The 19,233-nt window shown below is 45.6% G+C and overlaps 1 protein-coding gene across 7 annotated transcripts in view; it reads right to left on the bottom strand.

Annotated features, from left to right (window-relative positions):
• KIAA2012 (KIAA2012 ortholog) overlaps positions 1-19,233 on the bottom strand; it is a 100,498-nt gene that overhangs the window by 26,532 nt on the left and 54,733 nt on the right. For all 7 annotated transcript variants that reach the window (XM_045078578.1, XM_013062318.2, XM_013062320.2 and 4 more), the window contains one exon: positions 7,368-7,505. In XM_045078578.1, coding sequence (XP_044934513.1) covers positions 7,368-7,505 — 138 coding nt within the window. The remainder of the gene's footprint in view (positions 1-7,367; positions 7,506-19,233) is intronic.

Here is a 19,233-nt window from a genome sequence, read left to right as displayed (position 1 = left end):
TGGCTTAGGATCTCAGGGTTGTGAGTTCGAGCCACACATTGGGCATAGAGATTATATAATTAAATAAATAAATACATAAATAAATAAGATAGGTTAAAAAAATAGAGCTAGAGCAGGTAAATAATTTTCTTTTTTGGCTTTTTAAACTTTTATTGATTTATTTTTTAAGTTTATTATTATTAACTTTTTAGTCATCTCTATCCCAATGTGGGCCTTGTACTAATCTCTGTATCATTCCAATTTCAGTACATGTGCTTCTGAAGCAAGCACAGTGATTTTCTTTCTTTCGGATTTCTCATTTTGGAGACAAAGCAGATTGGCTTTGGTGCAGTGAAAACCATTCATCCCTAAATAAATGGAAAGGTTTTTTTTTTTTTTTTTTTTTAAATTACAGCAGGAAAACCTACCTCAGTCACTGTAAACTGCTAAGTTATAAGAGTAGAAAACAGATAAACTGAAAGAAAAATTCCTCTTTATAAATCCTTTTAATCTACAGGAAATTGGATTAAAAGGGAGAAACAAGCTTGCTCCTTTGGGAGAATTTCAAAGACAAGAAAGACAAACCTTCAGTCTTAACGACCTGTAGCTATGAGCCTTCAGGGCAAGAAATATTTTCATTTTACGGATGGGGAGATGGGGGCAGAGGGAGGGACTTTTAAAGAACCTTCTGGCAGGTCTCTGTTAGAAAAAGAAGTAGTCTGAATTTGAAATTCTGTCTGTTGCTCAGAAAACTATAAAAAAAAACACCTATCATGTTTTAGATAAATAAACACACATGATAGATGACTTATACCTAAAGTCATTTATTTTAGCAGTTTTGAAACAACCTACAAGTGCTACCAATTGATGACTAGTCAAATAAATTATGGTAATTCACACTATGTAATATTATACAACTGCAAAAGCATCTCTTTATGAATTAACATAGGAAGAACTCTAAGATCTATCAAGAAAAAAGATGTAAGACTCTGAACAATGTGTATGATATTAAAGTGTGTATAAAACATGTGTCTGTGTATTCTTCTACGTGTACTGGCTTATGCGTGAGTACTACAGGTCAGGAAGGACACACAGGAAGCTGGCCACAAGGGGAGGGGAGTTGAATAGCTAAAAGACATACCCTTTCATACTCAAATTTTCAAAAACCATCTGAGTATATTTCAAATTCAAAATCCGAATTAAAAAACTAAAACTACTGGGCACCTGGGTGGCTCAGTGGTTAAGCGTCTGCCTTCCGCTCAGGTCATGATCCCGGGGTCCTGGGATCAAGCCCCACATCAGGGTCCCTGCTCAGCAGAGAACCTGCTTCTCCCTCTCCCACTCCCCCTGCTTGTATTCCCCCTCTAGCTGTCTCTCTCTGTCAAATAAATAAATAAAATCTTAAAACAAAACCAAAAATATTACTAACATGACATTGTAGGCCAACTATATCAATTTTAAGAAACCTAAACTGGGGCACCTGGGTGGCTCAGTGGGTTAAGCATCTGTCTTCAGCTCAGGTCATGATCTCAGGGTCCTGGGTTCGAGCCCTGCTTTTCCTGCTCTCTGTTCAGGTGCAGTTTGCTTCTTTCTCTCACTCTCCTTGTGTTCTCACTCCCTCTCAAATAAATAAAATCTTAAAAAAAAAAAAAGTCTAAAGCAAATAAAACATAATTTGTCATTTTTAGTATGAATTACCAATGCAATGACTAAACTGAGTGATCAAAGCTCCTAACACCCCGGTGAGTGAGTGAAACAAACCGAAGGACTGAAAATTCCATCATCCCACTCGGTTATTCTGGCCAAGTCGTTTGCTCTCCATCGCTTCATTCAGCGCAAGAGCACTGCTGGGTGCTGTGTGCCAGGACGTGCGCTAGGCCCTGGGGGCACAGAGCCCCTGGCTTGTGGAGAAACGACATATAACTCAGGACTGTGATGCTGTGGTACTTGTGAGAGATCACGACAGGTTTCCACAGGACCCCCCAGAACGCAAAGCTGTTAATCCGAGGAAGGCTTGTTTGCCAGGGGACAGGGCGCGGAGTCTCGCAGGGACGGGGAGCTAGGGGAGTTCCCGGTGGAGGAAGCAGCCGGTGCTGGTCAGGGGGTAGTGTGGTGTGGCGGCCGAGCGTGGACAGCTGAATGAGGTAGGGGCCAGACCTTGCAGGCTGCAGGATGGAGTTTAAAAAAAAAAAAGAATGGATTTGTTCTATTTTTCTATTTATAAAAGAAATACATCTTTGATGCCAGGATTTAACCAGAAGGCCCATGGGGAGGTGGTTAAGAAACTTCAAGCAAACCCGTGAGAGGGCTGAGCTGTGTTTAGAATGAGCCCCGGCGGCAGGGTGGTATCCCTGGGCTGGGGTGGGTGGGGACAGGAACAAATGCTTCGTAAACACAAAGCGCAGCACCGAACCCAGACCAGAGACGCAGCTGCCCCAGTGGCTGGGGTGCGGGCCCTGTGGTCAGACCGCCCCGAGGCCCTACTCCTGCACTTGCTGCCTTACAGAGCATGCCGCTGACTTAAACCCCAAGCCTCAGTTTCCTCAGCGGACAGGGGCCGGGCCAGGTGGCCGGCAGTTCTTCTCTCTTGTTGGAGAATCTTCCACTCGTCTTGCCCACCGCCCTTGCACACAGTGTCCCCTCCAGCACGGGACTTCTAGGCTCAGTGCAGGCTTTCCTGAGGGGCCCCGGAAGGATGGAGGGCAGCGGGATGCCGGAGTCAGAGTGGGGAGCCGGTGCGCCAGCAGCCAGCCACACGACCTCCCCGCGGCCCCTCACTCTCCCCATCTGGGAAATGGGAGTAGTAATAAATACTGTACGGGCTTCTTCCCTACAGTATTTAGGAAAATACATTTGGAAATTCTGTGTAACATACCACAGTACATGCATCTAAATGACTAATTTCAACAGCTTCTTAATAACGGAAGAAAATCTATCCAGCTGAATGAGGTAGGGGCCAGACCTTGCAGGCTGCAGGATGGAGTTTAAAAAAAAAAAAAAAGAATGGATTAAATCTTAATTTAATCCCCCTGCGGGGGCTCATTCTGTTAAGTGTCTGCCTTCAGCTTGGGTTGTGATCCCAAGGTCCTGGGATCGAGTCCCTCATCGGGCTCTTGCTAAGCAGGGAGTTGCTTCTCCCTCTTCTGCCTCTGCTCATGCTTGCTCTCTCTGTTGCTCTCAAAATAAATTAAATAAATAAAGGAAATCTTGGCGGGGTGTGGCGGGGAGAGGGATGCCTTGATGGCTCAGTCCTTGAATGTGAGTCTTCAGCTCAGGTCACTCTCCCAGGGTGCTGGGATCAAGTCCTGCATTGGGCTCTGTGGTCAGCCGGGAGCCTGCTTCTCCCCCTGCCTGCTCTGCCTGCCCCTCTCCTTGCTTATGTTCTCTCTCTGACACATAACTAAATAAAATTTAAAAAAAAAATTTTTTTTAAATTGATGGACAGAGATCACAAGTAGGCAGAGAGGCAAGGCAGAGAGAGAGGGGAAGCAGGCTCCCTGGTGAGCAGAGAGCCTGATGTGGGGCTCCATCCCAGGACTCTGAGACCATGACCTGAGCTGAAGGCAGAGGCTTAACCCACTGTGCCACCCAGGCACCCCAGTAAATAAAATCTTAAAAAAGAAAAAAAAAAAAAGAAAGAAAAAGAAAAAGAAAGAAATTCAGTATCTTATTTAAGAGTTTCAACCTCAAGCTAGTACTTTTCTTGTGTATTATAAATATCCCACACATTTTCTTTAATAAAGAAAACCGATTTTTGAAAATCATAAGGTATCTTGTGTTATTAAGATTTAAGTATATTATTAATTCTCTGCTCCTCTCCTAGGTTCTAAAGTTGAAACAAAGATGTACCATTGAGTTCTTCGCAGGAAAACAGTAGACTGACCTTGTCAAGACCAGGTATTGCTGGTTTTGTGGCTTTAGCTCCTGGCGCCCTCTGCTGGCCTCATGTCACCAATCACTCACTCATTTTACCAGCCCAGGTTCCTCGTCTACACAGCGGAGATCCACACACTCGAGGTGGGGGGGGGTATTAAATAAAGTTCTATCATGGACCTGGCCCTAAGTAGGAATCGACGAAAGTTCGGGTTTTTCCTCCTTTATGAATCTTCTGTAGGTGTGGACATTCTTTCAAGATTATTATCTCATGTAATTCTTGCCTCGCTGTTGACGGGGCAACTATGGACGTCCCAGTATTACTATTTCCATTTTACTAAAGAGCACGCACAGTCCCAGAAGTGTTACAAGGTCACTCATTTGGGGTTTGCAGTGAGGCTTTAAGGAAGATGGTTGAAAACATGGGCTCTGGAGGTGGGCTTTGTGTCTGTCATTTACTAACTGTAGGACATTTGGGGAGTTACTTAACCTCTCAAAGCCTTAGATTTGGCATCTGTCAGATGGGATAGTGTTACCTATTTCTTGGGTTCGTTTTGTGAATTAAATGCATTAGAACAGAGTCTGGCATAGAGTAAGTGCTCGCTAATGTTAGCAATTATGATTGTTTGCATCTCTTTCCATTCCCCTTTTTTGCCTCAATATTTTTATCTCTTACTCTCAAACCCTTAAATGTTCAGTGCTTCCTACATACACCAGGAAGAAGAAAAATGAATGAAATGCCCTGTGGATAGGCAGGAAATGTACAAATGACATGTGTAGAATGAGCTGGTTTCTGTTAAGCTCCAGATGCTGAGGACAGGACTTTCTCTGTTTGAATTCACCATCCTTTTCTACACAAGATCTGAGATCTGTCCTTTCCTGTAATATTTAAGGATTTCCTAAGAATCCAGGAGCTACCATGTCACGAAGGGGAAGGTTTACCGAAGGAGAGCTTTTAACACTGAACATTCCCAAGAAAAGGCGTGATTTTTTGGGGAAGGACAGCCTGGGAGGCAGAAAGCCTCTTGTGTGCTCTGCGGGTCCCCTGCAGAAGCAGGCCGAGTTACAGTTTCTGTGAGCCTTGGAAAGGGTGGACTGGAAAGTGGGCCTCCAGGATGATAATGCCTTCCCTCTGTAACACGGCGCCGACACTGCTGAACAGAAAGCATAACTCAAAAGCATTGTGGACACTACACACACACAAAAATTACTGTAAAATTCTACACTCTCAATTCTTCAGTTTCTGGATGCTCCATAAATATATCTCATTTCCATAGTAATTATCACATTTGGACATACTATACATGTTGCCCAGGACAGGACAAGGATCCTGGTCTCTTTTGTTTGCTGATGTATTCCAAATGCCCAGAAAGGGCCAGACACATTCAATGAGTGAGTAGTGATGATGTTGATGATATCCCAGGAAGTACTAACCATGATTCTACAGGCCCTAAGGGGAGAACTAAGTGGATGCTAAGAACAAAAAGGATTGTTTCATAAGTATTTTAGAGTGAACGGTATTCCTCCAATTTTAATATATTGAAGTCCACCACAAGTACCTCAGAACATGACTGTCCTCGGAGGTACGGTCTTTAAAAACTTAAAAGTGAGCTCATCATTGGCGTGGGGTCTAATCCAACGTGACTGGTGTCTCATAAGAGGAGGTGATTAGGACACAAACATGTGCAGAGGGAAGACCATGTGAAGACAAGGGAGAAGATGGCTATCTACAAGCCAAGGAGAAAGGCCTCAGGAGAAACCAACCCTTCCAACACCTAGATCTCAGACTTTTGGCTTCCAGAATTGTGAGGAAATAAATTTCCATTAAGCCACCCAGTCTGTGGAACTTTGTTTGGTGGCCCTGGCAAACTAATATAATATGTAATGAATTAAACTCATTGTTTTGAATACTTGCAGCAAAAAAAAAAAAAATTTGTGTCCTGTCCAGAATAATTCTCTCTTATTAGGGTTATAAGGATCCTCTTTTTCCTTTTTGAGGCATTGCTCCCCTCTCTATTCTTGGTGCCTGTGACTTTGGGCTGGGCCAATTAGTGTATTTCAATTTCCTGACCAGACTGATTCATCTGGGCATGGGGATGTGACCCAAGTCGGGCCAATGAGATTCAGTACCAGAATGATCTAGAAAAGAGAAGTCAGCGACCATCTTGTTACATGGGGAGAGACCCTAACCAAAAGGAAATGGAGGAACGCTGAGCCCAACCATGGAGTGAGACAGAATGGGGAAAGACACATGCCTCTTCACGGAAGCCCCACACTGCTGGGCTGGGACTGGAGTGGCCGAGAGAAGACGTAACCTGAGAACTCTGGATTCACTGAGGTGAGGGGGTGACCCTCATGACCCAAACCTCTGACCTTTACAGCATTAGCTAGTGCCACCATCACGAACCTGCAGGGATCTGATTTCTTTTCCCCTGTTTCTCTTTCCTGGTCACTTCTTTTTTAAAATATATCTTATTAAAAAAAATTTTTTTTTGATAGATCTTATTTATTTATGTGCCAGGGAAAGAGAGAGAGAGAGAGAGAGAGGGAGAGGAAGCACATGTAGGGGGAGCAGCAGACAAAGGGAACAAGAAGCCCAGTATGAGACTCAATCCCAGGACCCTGGGATCAAGGCCTGAGCCAAAGGCAGATGCTTCACCAATTGAGCCACCCAGGTCCCTCTCCTAGTCACTGCTTATCTAGGGCCTGGCATGTTGCTCTAATAGGGTTGTACAAAGGATTGGAGATCCTTTCATGCCAAGTCTTGCCTGCTTGGTTCCTGATTAGTTTTCTTTTACTCCCTGATCACTTATTTCCAGTTTGTTCAGCTTTTAGGGGACAAAGAATGGGTGAGAAGAGGACCCCAAGCCAGAGGGCTGTTGGATTAGAAGGGGGCCCATTTATGGGGCCATCAGTGAGCGCCTTGCAGTGCCAGGCACCGTGTCACATGCCGGGGACAGGAGAGACTATTGCAGTGGTGGGCAAATGACATCCCACCACAGGAACGCTCAGGACCCTTAACTAGATCTGAAGCTGTGCTTAGGAGAATAATGAACCCTTAGACAACAGAAAAGAAGTTCAGACATTCAAAGAAGATACACAGTTGACTTGCAAATAGTTACCAAGAATCAGTCTTCTCCTCCAGTCAGAAAACCAGCTCCACTCAGTTACGGTGATACAAGAGTAACAATTATTTTAGCTACCGTCAAGAAAAAAAATGAATTGTATTTGCTTGTTTTATGAGGTAGTTCAAGGTTGTCCTTTCTCCTCTCTTTTCTCTGTCCCCCACCACCCAAACCAGACACCCAACTGATTTGTCCCTGATGGCTGGCTGTGATTACTGTCCTAATTTGTTCCTCCTTCATCCGCTACAAACTGCCTATTTTCTGTCCCTTCTGATAAAGCAGGAACTCTGAGGGACTTCTGAAGCTGTTTTTGTACCATGCAGAAATGTATTAACTGCAATGCCTGTGTACATGTCTCTAAAACCCCTCGTCTTCTCAGTGTGAGATCACCTTCAGGAACGGCGTCATGTCGATGTGCAGCTTGCGCGTGTAAAATTCTTTTCTGTTTGAACATATCAGCCCTTTATTTATACAACTTTGAGGCTCTCCTGTCTTCTGAGCTGCTGCCTCCAAGGACTGCTGGGCTCCCTGTGAAGAGAAGCAGAAAGCCCAACTTTCATAGGAATGATATACAGTGCGACAAGAGCTAGTCTAAATCCCCAAATATTTATAGAAAGTAATTTTTCATCGTTGGAACACTAGTCATAACACCTATTTTTGCCATCGAAGCCACAGGGGACCCAGATGTATAGAGGATAATCCAAGACTGGTTATTAATTCGTAGCTGGGGTCAGTATAATGGGAAAGGGGCCAAAAGGACCTTCCTGTGTTCGGGGTTTGTAGTGGTTTTATTCAGTCCTCACAACACCCCTGTTTTCTTGTTATTCCCATTTCCCAGACGAGGCACTCGAGGCTCTGGGAGTTACAGCTGGTAAACAGCAGAGCAGAAGTCACCGTCTGCCCCAGGCTCCTGTCTTAATGAGATCTTTTTAATGCTTGCGTGGTTTCCACAAAAGGTTATCAAATCCACCTTGCAGATAAGATTTTAGCAAGATTCCAGTCTATTTGCAAGCTTGAAATGTAGCTGATACATTAGGGAGAGTGATTTGAATGTGTCTATCAAGAGGGAAGGAAGAATGGGAGGCCCCTGGGGCCTCTTTAATTTCCTGGGCTGTGCTCCCTCCTGTTAGCACCACAGGCAAAGGATGTCATGATTCAGAGCACAGCAAAGTTGGATCTGAAACTGCTTTCCAGCCTCTGCTCCATAGTGCAAGCTGGGGGATCTTCCAAGACGCAAAGCGGACCACACCAGTCTTCTTCTCTGCTTACAACCTAAAAAGGCCTTTGCCCTCAGCATGAAAGCCAACTCACTTGGAAGACCCTTTTTGCTTGGTAAGAGATGGCCCTGGACCATCTCTTCTGCCTTATTCTGTCATTCAACTAATATCTGTCGAGTGCCTTTTCTATGCCCCGCAGAGCAGAGACGACAGTGCAAGAAGCAGAGAAGTCTCCACCCTTGTGAAAACGGCGCAGACATCCCACTGGGAGGGAGGAGAGAAGCAGCCAGGGGAACACAGGTTATGTCTGCCGGGGATCTGTGATACGGAGAAAAATAAAGCAGAGAGGGGAGTAAGCAGGAGCTGGGGATGGCAGTCGAGGCTGCAGTTTTAAGCAGGGCACTCAGAGAAGATTCTAGAAGAAGGTGATGCTTGAGGGGCACCCGGGTGGCTCAGTCAGTTAAGCATCTGCCATTGGCTCGGGTCGTGATTCTGGGGTCCTGGCATCGAGTCCCGCATCCAGCTCTCTGCTCAGTGGAGAGCCTGCTTCTCCCTTTCCCTCTGCCTGCCCCTCTGCCGACTTATGTTCTCTCTCTCGCAAATAAATAAAATCTTTAAAAAAAAAAAAAAAAAAGTGACGTTTGAGCAGAGCTCTGAAGAAGGCCAGGGCAGGTTCTGTGGGGCTCTCTGCAGGAACGGTTCACCTCACTGTGAGAACAGCAAGTACAAAGAGCTGCCGCCAACCCTGACCTTCAGTTCCTGGAGCAATGGCCTTCCCTTTCACGGGAACACATGCCTCCCTCCTAACTCCTCCTCCTTCTTCAGGTCTGGCTCATCTGGGTCTTTCACCCACAGCACGGAGCACGTCCCCTGTGGTCCCCAAGGATGGCCCTGCAGGACAGCTGACTCGCCTCCCCGCCCACTGTAAGCTCCATGAGGGCAGGACCCGGGACTGTGCTGTTCTGAGGCACTGAGTGTGGAAACAGTACATACTTGACAGATATGTGCTGAACAAAAAAGAGTAACAATCACATTGGGGCAAGCTTTGTGTTGCGGGATTCAGTTACCATGGGGGAGGCCAGTGAAGACGGCTCGACCAGAAGTATGGGCTGACCTCCAGAGCCTGTCTTCCGCATAGCACCGGCTCCTCGGTTCCAAAGAGGAAAGTTATCTGTTATTTTTCAGGGCTGATTTGCTGGGGTCACTAGTATGCCATGAGATCACCGTGGGTGTGGATTTGATCATTTCCATATTTTTTAGATCTCGGATGTCTCTCTGGGCCATATAAACTCCCCCTCCTATAACATTTATTTAAAAATATTAATGATGAATTAGCAGTTGGGTCCCCACAAAGAGCCATCATTTTGATGAACACCTCCGCCCGTTTCCTTTGTTTTGAAATGTGGCTAGAGATAAAGACTTTTCTGGACAAACACATATTCAATTTTTTGTCATCTCAGTCATATATCTGATTAGCTCCTTGGAGGGAGAGAGCCCCTCCCTGTTTCTAGAACAAATGAAAACATTTGGTCCAAGCTAGAATCAGACAAAAATTTCGAAGCTTCCTAGCTTCCAAAATCACACATGAAATCACTGGGTGCGATAATAGAAATCAGACGATACCGATTTGAGAGAAAGTTCTCCATTACCTTCAGGAGAAGATTTTGTGTTAGCCCAGGGGACGAAAGCATAGTCACAGCCAGTTCCAATGGCTAGAATTAACTCCTGATGTGGGACTCAGACTGAAGAGTAGGGAGTTGAGAGGCTTTGGGAAAATCTCTCCCTATCAACTGACCTGTAAATCTTTTTTTGTTGTTTTTTGTTTTTCTTAAGTAGGCTCCATACCCAGCGTGGAGCCCAACATGGGGCTTGAACTCACGACCCTGAGATCAAGACCTGGGCTGAGATCAAGAGTCTGACACTTAACCAACAGAACTACCCAGGTGCCCCCCAGCCTATAAATCTTTCGATAAAACAATTCTTTTGATTGTATGGTTCATCTCCTTAACTTGAGGGGCCATGAATTTTAGCTTGATGGAATGTCTTCACCAAGGTTCTACAGTCACTGGAATGCAAAGAAGTGTTTTTGCTTATTACGTTCGAATGTTCTAACAAATAAATGGCAGTGAAAGGGGGCTTAGGAGATGAGAGGAAAGAAAAGATGATTCTGGGAGGTGGTGAGAAGAGAAAAAAGTCAGGAAGTTGAAATCTGGCAAGAATGCCATGTGTTGGGATGGGTTTGCATTTACGCAATTAAGCTGTTATTTATACAGTGACATTGTATGTGTCAGACAAACAAACATGTACAGAAGCAGGGTGATTTTAGATCGTGATACATCTATGAAGACAATGAAATGGGATAGGATAGGGAGGGGTGGGACTTGCCTTTGGGTGATGAGGGAAGACTCTGGAGAGGACGGGGGCAGAGAGCGGGGTGACAAGAAGGACTCGCCCTGGGAAGGCTCTATCCTCAGCCATCAGGGTGGCCTGTCTCCGACTGTTCAGAGGTAAAACTGTGCAGGGGTCATCTGAAAAGGAAAGCGGAATTCCTGATTCCTAGGCCTGTTCTGACCAGCCCTCTGGGCTCCGTCCCTGATCCCGCGAGGCACGCTTCTGTTTTCTACGGGAAGAGCACCTCCTGGGCTCTTTTGAGAGCAAAGAGAACAGAATAAATAGTAAACAGGAGTCACGTACCTGAAGTTGCAGAAGGATAAGGATAAGAAGCAGAAGGATAGACAGAAGGGAAGGAAAATGGGGGGATCAGCAGAAAGCAGAGAAGCCTGACGCTTTTTTGTATCTTCTTTTTGCGTGTGTGTAGGCTTCAATGGGAATGAATACAAAACCCATGGGAGGGTGAAATACTTAGCAGAAAATCAAAACCCACCCATACTGTATTGTAACTAATATTTTCATGTTGTGCTAAAAACACCTGGAAGCCTTTCTCTTCAGCAAATGAAACAATAAAGATTAATGAGTTAATTTGGTAAAGCTGATTTGAATTGCACAGAAGGTGTTGCGTAAGTACTTGGCATTTAGAAAGTTATCTGACATTTAAAAGGAGACGGCTGTTAATGAATTCAAGAGCTAATCTTACACTCTGACAGAGAGAGCCATGGAAAATCCAGGATTATTATCTTGCTGTAAACATAATGTGATTGAGCTCAGAGCCAGAACAAAAGGGAGCTATGGGCTATGATACCAACACCCATACGTACATATACCTAATGCAGTAAAACTTACAGAGGATGTCCATTAAAAAAATACCATTTCCTTTCTTACTCCTATAATATCTGAGCCTCAAACTTAGAGAAAAGCCCTGCTCTCCGGTTAAGTTTTCCTTCTCCTTTCAACTCGTGTATTGAGAAGGGTCAGCACCCTACGGGTTGGCTCTACAGCCATTGGAAGGTCTTACCTGGAGAAGGAAAGCAGATTCTAAAGTCAGTCAGCCCGAGCTCCACCCATGGGTCCCACAGAGCCACCAAAGATACAATCTGTCCCGCAGGCATCTCTCAGACCTCCTCTTTACTTCTCCCACTCCTTTCTAATTGGGGTTCCCCATCTCCATAGCTGCAGCTTAATGGCTCCAAGAAGAGCTATTGTCCCTCATTAAGGAGGCTGCAACATTCTCGCTAACTGCCTCCCACGCAGCTCACAACTTCATTCTGCCTGAGAGAAAGCTGCCAAGAGTCTCTGGGAACCTGTGTGCAGGCTGAGCCGGAGGAAGAAAACAGAAGGAAGGAGGGCCTTTGTAGCCAAGATCTGAAATGCGCTGGGGCACACACCCCATCATTATCTTAATGCATGGAGAGCAGGGTCGGGAGGCCTTTGCTGAAACCCTCATGTGGTCTATCAAGTTGTCACATCAAACCTCTGTGCACACAGGGCATTTGTCCCCTCCTGTGAGCAAACAAAAGGAAAAGAGCCAGGCTCTCCTTTGGACCACCAGGCCCCCCTCCTAGGCCGAGAGTCTGTCCCTGCACTTTCCTGGGGGTTGGGGGAACTCGGAATCCCAGCGGGGATGGACAGATCTGAGAGATTTAGTCACTGGGGGTGGGGAGGGGTGAGGAGGGCTAGGATTCTCAGCTGCCCCCTCACCATGCTCCCTGCTGGGTGGGTGGGGACCAAATCCTGGAAAGGGCCACTCCAGCCAGGGAGCCATGGGCTGAAGGGTCTGGCCAGTTCCCCAGCACTTGGCCTTCTCAGGCCCTGTTATTTCTTGCCGGTGGAACTAACAGTAGGTGGTAGGAATGGGGACACGGGGGGAGCTGGGAGGGGAATGGAGCCCCGCGGGGCTCCCTATGACTGGGCTGCTTGGGGAGGGATGTGAGCGGGCCACAGGCTTTGTGTACACCATCAACTCAGGGTAATGCCCGTGCAAGGTCAGCAACCCAGCCAGCTGTTGGTCCCCATCTTAGACCTTGTCTCTGTCTAGGTTTCCTTGGCCTGGAGGGGCAGAAGACTTCTAGTCTTTAGGAGGCCAGAGAGAACTCCAGGATCCCAATTCCATAACTTGGTCTGCCTGCCCAGGCTCTTTCTGAAGAGTGTGGTTCCACTCATCACCACTGTGCCCAGTGGTCCATGTGCCTGTCACCTGGGTTCGGCCTGTTCATCTTGGCCACCTGACATCCTGGCTCACATTTTGTGTTCTAAAGGCAGTTTGGTCCTGGTGAGATAGGCTGAGTGGACGGTTTTGGGAGCGGCTCTGCAAGGAGACCGGGCAAACAGACAGTTTGGTTGGAAGCCGGAAGAGCCTTCTTATTTCCCGCCCTGGCACAGATTTTGGTTTCCCTCCACTTTTTTATGCCACAACTCTACCAAAGGAGATTTCACGTTTCTCCTGAGTGTTTAGCAAATTTAGCCCCACTAGCTAGCTAACTTAGATTAGGAAGAGAAACACTGCAATCTCCAGTCTTAGCTTTTATGAGAGACTCATTTAGGGACTCTCGCCATGTCATCCAGCTTTTGGTGCCTCAGTTTCCCTACCTACCCAATGGGGCCAACCAGCTGCACTATTCCCCTCAGGGAGCTTTTGAATAATGAAACCCAGGACACCTTCATTCCACAGACTTCTACTATCTGGGAGTAAATCTTATTCATGAGTTCTAATTGATAATTGTCTTCAGTTTAATTAAGTGCTTTGTTGACACAACAGAATCGTTGTTTATCTGGCTTAGCAGGAGCTGGAGGAGAAAAAATTTAAGCCAAAATAGTGATCTCTTTTGCCCCAGGGGAGGTAGAAACTAGCTTTTTCTGTGAGGGGGTGTCTGGCTGTCTTCAGGCTGGAACTGTGCCTGTGTTTAGAGATGACGCATCCTATTTCAGACCAGGAGATGAGAGGTGCTGGGGTGCAGGGTAGGAAATCTGAACGAGTCCCTACCTTCTTCTTACCCAACACTTTAACCCCAAACTCTGTAACTTCCTTGTTACTGCTGAGTCTGGTGTGACTTTTCCAATCTGACAGCCCACCGAGAGACCGGGAATCTCAACTTGCCAACTGATTGCACTGTAAGAGGTCATTTAAAATCGGTCAATGTAGGGGTGCCTGGGTGGCTCAGTGGGTTAAGCCGCTGCCTTCGGCTCAGGTCATGATCTCAGGGTCCTGGGATCGAGTCCCGCATTGGGCTCTCTGCTCAGCAGGGAGCCTGCTTCCCTCTCTCCCTCTCTCTCTCTGCCTGCCTCTCTGCCTACTTGTGATCTCTCTCTGTCAAATAAATAAATAAAATCTTAAAAAAAAAAATTGGTCAATGTTCACTAGAAAAAGAAACGATACCCACGTTGCTTTGATGCCCACACTGGCCCATAAAAGTTTATCTAACCCACAATTTAGCTGGACTAAAAAGTTGAATTAGCCCCGGTAGTGCTGGGGCAGCCAAGAAAGCTGGAGGGAGAGAAACAAAGATCTTCTTCCCCTTTCTTTCCCGCTTTGGGCCCTCCTGTCCTCTGACCTCTCCGTTTCCTTGGGCAGCCCGGTGCTGGGTGGGAGGGAGAGGGACGAGGGGAGGGGGGCACTGTATCAGGCAGGGGCGGGATACATTGCTCCTGACTCCGAAATCCTCTGCCACCGCCCCCAACCCCCACCATCCCAGGCCTTTAACCTTTCAACTGTGCTTCCTTAGGTGCACGACAGAAAACAATTAAAAAAAAGAAAAATTCACAACGAGATATGAGAAACCCAAAGGAATCTCTAGTAGGTAGAAATGGAAGCGGCGAAAATCCAGACAACATGGGAAGTATTTGGTTGGGGCGACAGTGGGGCTTGCGGGGAGGGCAGAGTGGGGGAGGGGGACAGTAGTAAGTAGACTGGCTCACAGTCCTTGAAATTATTCCTACTTTTCAAGCTTCTCCTTTTCCACATCTGACCTTTGCGATTGTATACAAGCGCCACATTGTGTTTTATCATGGCTTCCAAGCAGAGAGCAAGGGAACAGAATACTCTTGTAACTGACTGGGATGGCGTAGCGACAAACACTGTGCTAGTCCCTTTCCATATGTTGTTTCGTCTAATTCTTGTCATGACCCCCATGAGGGACATATTATTGTCTTTCACAGATGAAGAAATCGGGCCTCAGAGAGGGTGAATAACCTGCCTGAAACCACACAGCCTGTTGGGAGGAAGCTGCTCTGTGGGATTCGCAAACCAGCAGACCTCTTTGCAAGGACAGGTCACGGGCTGAATGGGACTCTGTTGTGACATCTGTTTCCACATCTGTAAAATGGAGATAATACTGTGCCTACTTCACAGGGATACCATAAGGATTGAGGGAAAAAAATCAATGCTGCACATAGTAAACCTCAACAACATCGGCTGATATTATTATCTAAAAAGACCCTCTCAAGATGATGGGGAGATAATTGTTGATACTTATTATAAAATGGAGGTTTATTATATTATTCTCTCTACTTTTGCACGTGTTTGAAAATTTTCCATAATAAAAGGGGAAAAAAAGGAAAGAAATCAACTAGGCACCGATCATGTGCCTGGTTGGAACCAGCAGCCAATAGATCAGTAAACACAGACTTCCTAGAATCAATGATAGTTAGAGTGAAAATTCCAAAAATGAAAGCCTTGGTTTTATGATTAAAAACAATCTTAGTAAATCATCCTTAAATTGTTAGTGGAGTTTTGAGCTGTTAAAATAGTCCTGTGGGTGAGGTTGAACCAGAAGTTGAAGTCTGCTTAGATCTTCAAAAAACCTTTGTATCCAGCTCCACGAGCAAAATTGTTTACAAAGCCAGGAGAGAGAGTGGGGAGGAGGTTAGAGAGGGAGAGCGGAGAGGGGACCAGCATGGAACCGGGGGAAATGCCATGACATGCCTTTGGAAACGAGAAGCAAAAGGTGAGGGAGTAAAGCCTATTTCTCTGGCTGGGGAGATGCAGACAGTTAATTCTCTTGGGAATCAATCATAAGCCCAATCTTACTTATCAGCCTCAAAAAGATCTTCAGGAAGGATGCCTAGTGACATTTCTGGTCGGCACATGACCCAGAGAGTGAAATACCAAATCGTGCCCACCAATGGCAGGAAGTACCTGGAGATTGTGTGAGCTGTAACAGAAATGTCAGCTGAACTTCATATTGTTATCACTGGAAATAAAGCAAGTGCAATTTCCAAATCCTATTCGGAGGATTATAGCTTTTCTACCCAGAACATGGTCCTTAATGTCAACTAGAGATTAATTTGTCAATTTTTTTTTTCAGTAGCTACCATGTGCCAGGAACTGTGCTAAATACAAGGGATACAAAGGTGAATTGGGCAAAATGGGAGGCAGGTGGCGGTGTTTGGGGGTGGGGTGGGGGTGGGGGGGAGTCTGTCTTTAAAGATCAGTAGCTTGTTCTTTCAGATAACTGCCAAAAATCTCAACAGAAGGCAGGCTATACTTCAGAAGGACACTGAAACAAAAGGTTACCTTTGTACAAAAACTTAGTGTGTCTACAGGTGGGTTTTGGTGTGTATGCTGTTGTTTTTTTGTTCTGCAAAAGGAAGGGGATATGAACACCATCTGTGAAACCACCAAGGAAACAGATGGGGTAAACAGAGGTTTATTCAACTTAAATCCTAGTGTGCTAGAATTACAGGCTACTCTTTGAAATCCCAAAGAGGTAAATTTAGGACACCTAAGATCAAACACAAATTCATACGCTTAAAAACTCACGAAACCTCAACTTAAGAGATAATATAGGTTGAAATAGAAGTGGCTTTGTGAGATGGGTAAAAGGGACATAATTCCAGTTTAACAGGATTTTTAGGACACTACCAAAGTTCTAATCCCCACAAAGCAGCAAAACAAAACCCAAGATAGAGCATGTGAGAAAGGATGTTTGCTTTCCTTAACAAAGGGAGAAAATAGACAACGTGAAGAGTGTGAGATAGTTTCTTTCTTGTTTTAAACAAAGAGATGCAGTGATTCTTGGGAAATCTAATTAAGGTTGGAGCATGTACTTTGATACTCTTTACTGACAAGCTCTCTGCCCTGACAGCTCCATAAACCAGTGGCCTAAAGACCCTTCTTGCTTCCAGCTTACATGGATGGATCTGAGTACACAAGAGTTTCATCGTTTGAGAATCAAACTTTTCCAAAAAAGAGGCAAATTTGCTGTCCCTTGGGGCCTAGGGTCAGAGGGATAAAATGCTGACAAGGGGTTGAGATCTTTCAAAGGAGAATTCCGGTGCCTCTATCCCAACTATTTAATAAAAACTTAATAATTTTAACTAACAGTAGTTTAAAAACAATGGCACTATAGTCTTGTTCAGCTTGCTGTATGCTTGTTTACTCTGACTCCTAGAGCACTTTAAGCCAGACTTGAATAAAACCAGTTTTCCGCTTGATTCATTTTCCTTCTTACAGGGGGAATTTTGGGGAAAAAAAAAAAAAAAAAAAAAAGAAAAGAAAAAAAGAAAAGCGGTGAAAAACAAGAAGACAAACCAAAACCAAAACCTCACCTCAACACAGCCTTAATTTCAAATGAACATAATTGCACTTTTTTGCATGTTTTTTTTTCTTGCCAGTCTTTTCCTAGTAGATACATTTATTATTTTTCTCATAGCTGCAGTTAGTTCTAGGTAATATCACTTCGATTTCCACTTTTAAAATGTGATCCGTAGTTCTCAACTTGGTGGGGGGGCACTGATATTTCTCCTCAGGGGACATTTGGCAAGGTCTGGAGACACTTTTTATGGTTACAACTGTGGGGTTCCGTTACTGGCATCTACTGGGTAAAAGTCTGGGGATACTGTTCAACATCCTAACAACACATGGGAAAGCTCCCAACGACAGAGAGTATCTGGTGCAAAATGTTGATGGTGTGGAGGCTGAGAAACTGAGCATTAAGTCACAGTTTCTAGTATGAACAAGCATCACTTTTTAATGAATGAATTAAACCACTCACCGAGAGGGAGATGTCATAATTAAGGTAATCATTTCTCTGATGTTGGACTAGTAGGGTGTTTCCAATTTTTCCTTATTATAGATAATGCTGCAGTGGACATCTTCACTCACTTTTTTTTTTTATTTTTAAGCTGAATTATTTCCTTAAGATAAATTCCTAGGAGTCAGAAATACTGAACAAACGAGTGGGAATATTTCTTTCATGCTTCACAAATTTATATTGCCAGTTTGCTTTACAACTGGATTAAACCAAATCACAACCCACCAGGAGTGTATTAAGTTTACCAGTGCCACCAAAACATAGGCAGTCCAGGGGGTTACCATTAAAAAAAAAAAAAAGCGGAAGGAGACCTACACCTCAAATATAAAATATTTTATATCATTTTGGAGATAATGATACCTCTAGTTTGTCCTAAGCTGCATTCAAACTACGACTCAGGATAAATACTTTTCCATCCTTGTTTTCTATGGCTATTATTTTTTATATAAATTGTTTATGTCTTTTACTTACTTCTCTAACTGGTTCTCACTGTTTTTCTTTTAAAATTGCATGTCATCTTTGTCGAGCATAGATAGCCATGCTGTCACAGTTAACACCATTAAAAAAAAAAAACTTTATTATTATTATTTTTTAAAGTTTTGCCTTTCCGTCCCTAGAGCATAGATACGTTAACATTTCATGCTGGAATTTTCATTTACAATTTTAATACTCTTTTTAGGGGGCGGTCACCTCACCCAACCTGCAGCCTCGCCAGCGAGAGGCCCTGGGGAAGACGAGAAGCTTCTCTAGCGATTGATGTCAGCCACCGAGGTAAGAGCAGGACTCGGTGGCCGACGGTGTGCGGGGAACTAATTTCTTTGAATCGAATGAAAGGCCTGAGGAGGAGCCACCGGGCAGAAAGGAAAATACAGGTGGAGGAGGATCCCGGGTTCCGGGAGGAGCCTGGAGGACCTGCGTTAAATAAAGGGCATCCTACCTTGAGCACTTGAGAGCTGGCAATGCTCCGTATGCGGCTATTAATATGCAAAAAATGCCTTCATAAATACTTGATTCTGTTCACAGTGGGGAGGCAGTGCGTTTGAAGGAGGAAGTGGGAGCTTGGAGTTGAAACGCGTCTGCTTGTCTCCTTTTTCTCTTTTCACGGCTCTTTTCATCTGCACGTTTTTGCCCTGGTAGTTCCTCCGCCCTCGCTCGGCGACTCGACCCCCTCCTCCAACTCCCGGCAAGTTGTCGAGGTCGTGGCGACTCCCATTGCTCTCGGCGGGTTTGCCTCGAGGCCCCGATCCTCGGCCGGGAGTGGAGCGGGCGCCTCGGGAGCCAGTCGCCGGGCTGGGCCACCGCGCGTGCGGGAGGCGGGAGCCCGGGTCCTTCCCGCTCTCTTCCGCCGCGCGCGCCGCCGGCGCCGCCACGCGCCGCCGCGGTTTCCCAGGCAGCCGCTAGGGGGCACCCCGGGGGCAGCCTCCCGCTGCCGGCGCCGGGATCCGCGAACCCGGTCCCGGCCGGCTTTCCCTGCCGCTCCCCCTTCGCCCCCCCCCGACCCCGCAGAACTCGTTCCCCGGATCTGGCTCTGAGACTTGTGAAAGCAAGTGACGCCCGAATCGTCCACCTCTGGTGGGTTTTTGTTTTTGTTTTTCCCCCGCTTTCCTCGCAGCT

Source organism: Mustela putorius, unplaced genomic scaffold (assembly GCF_011764305.1).
Source record: "Mustela putorius furo isolate JIRA1106 unplaced genomic scaffold, ASM1176430v1.1 tig00000275_pilon_pilon_pilon, whole genome shotgun sequence".
Lineage (NCBI taxonomy): Eukaryota > Metazoa > Chordata > Mammalia > Carnivora > Mustelidae > Mustela > Mustela putorius.
Note: the sequence above shows the minus strand (reverse complement) of the source record. Positions and strands in the feature narration are given on the sequence as shown.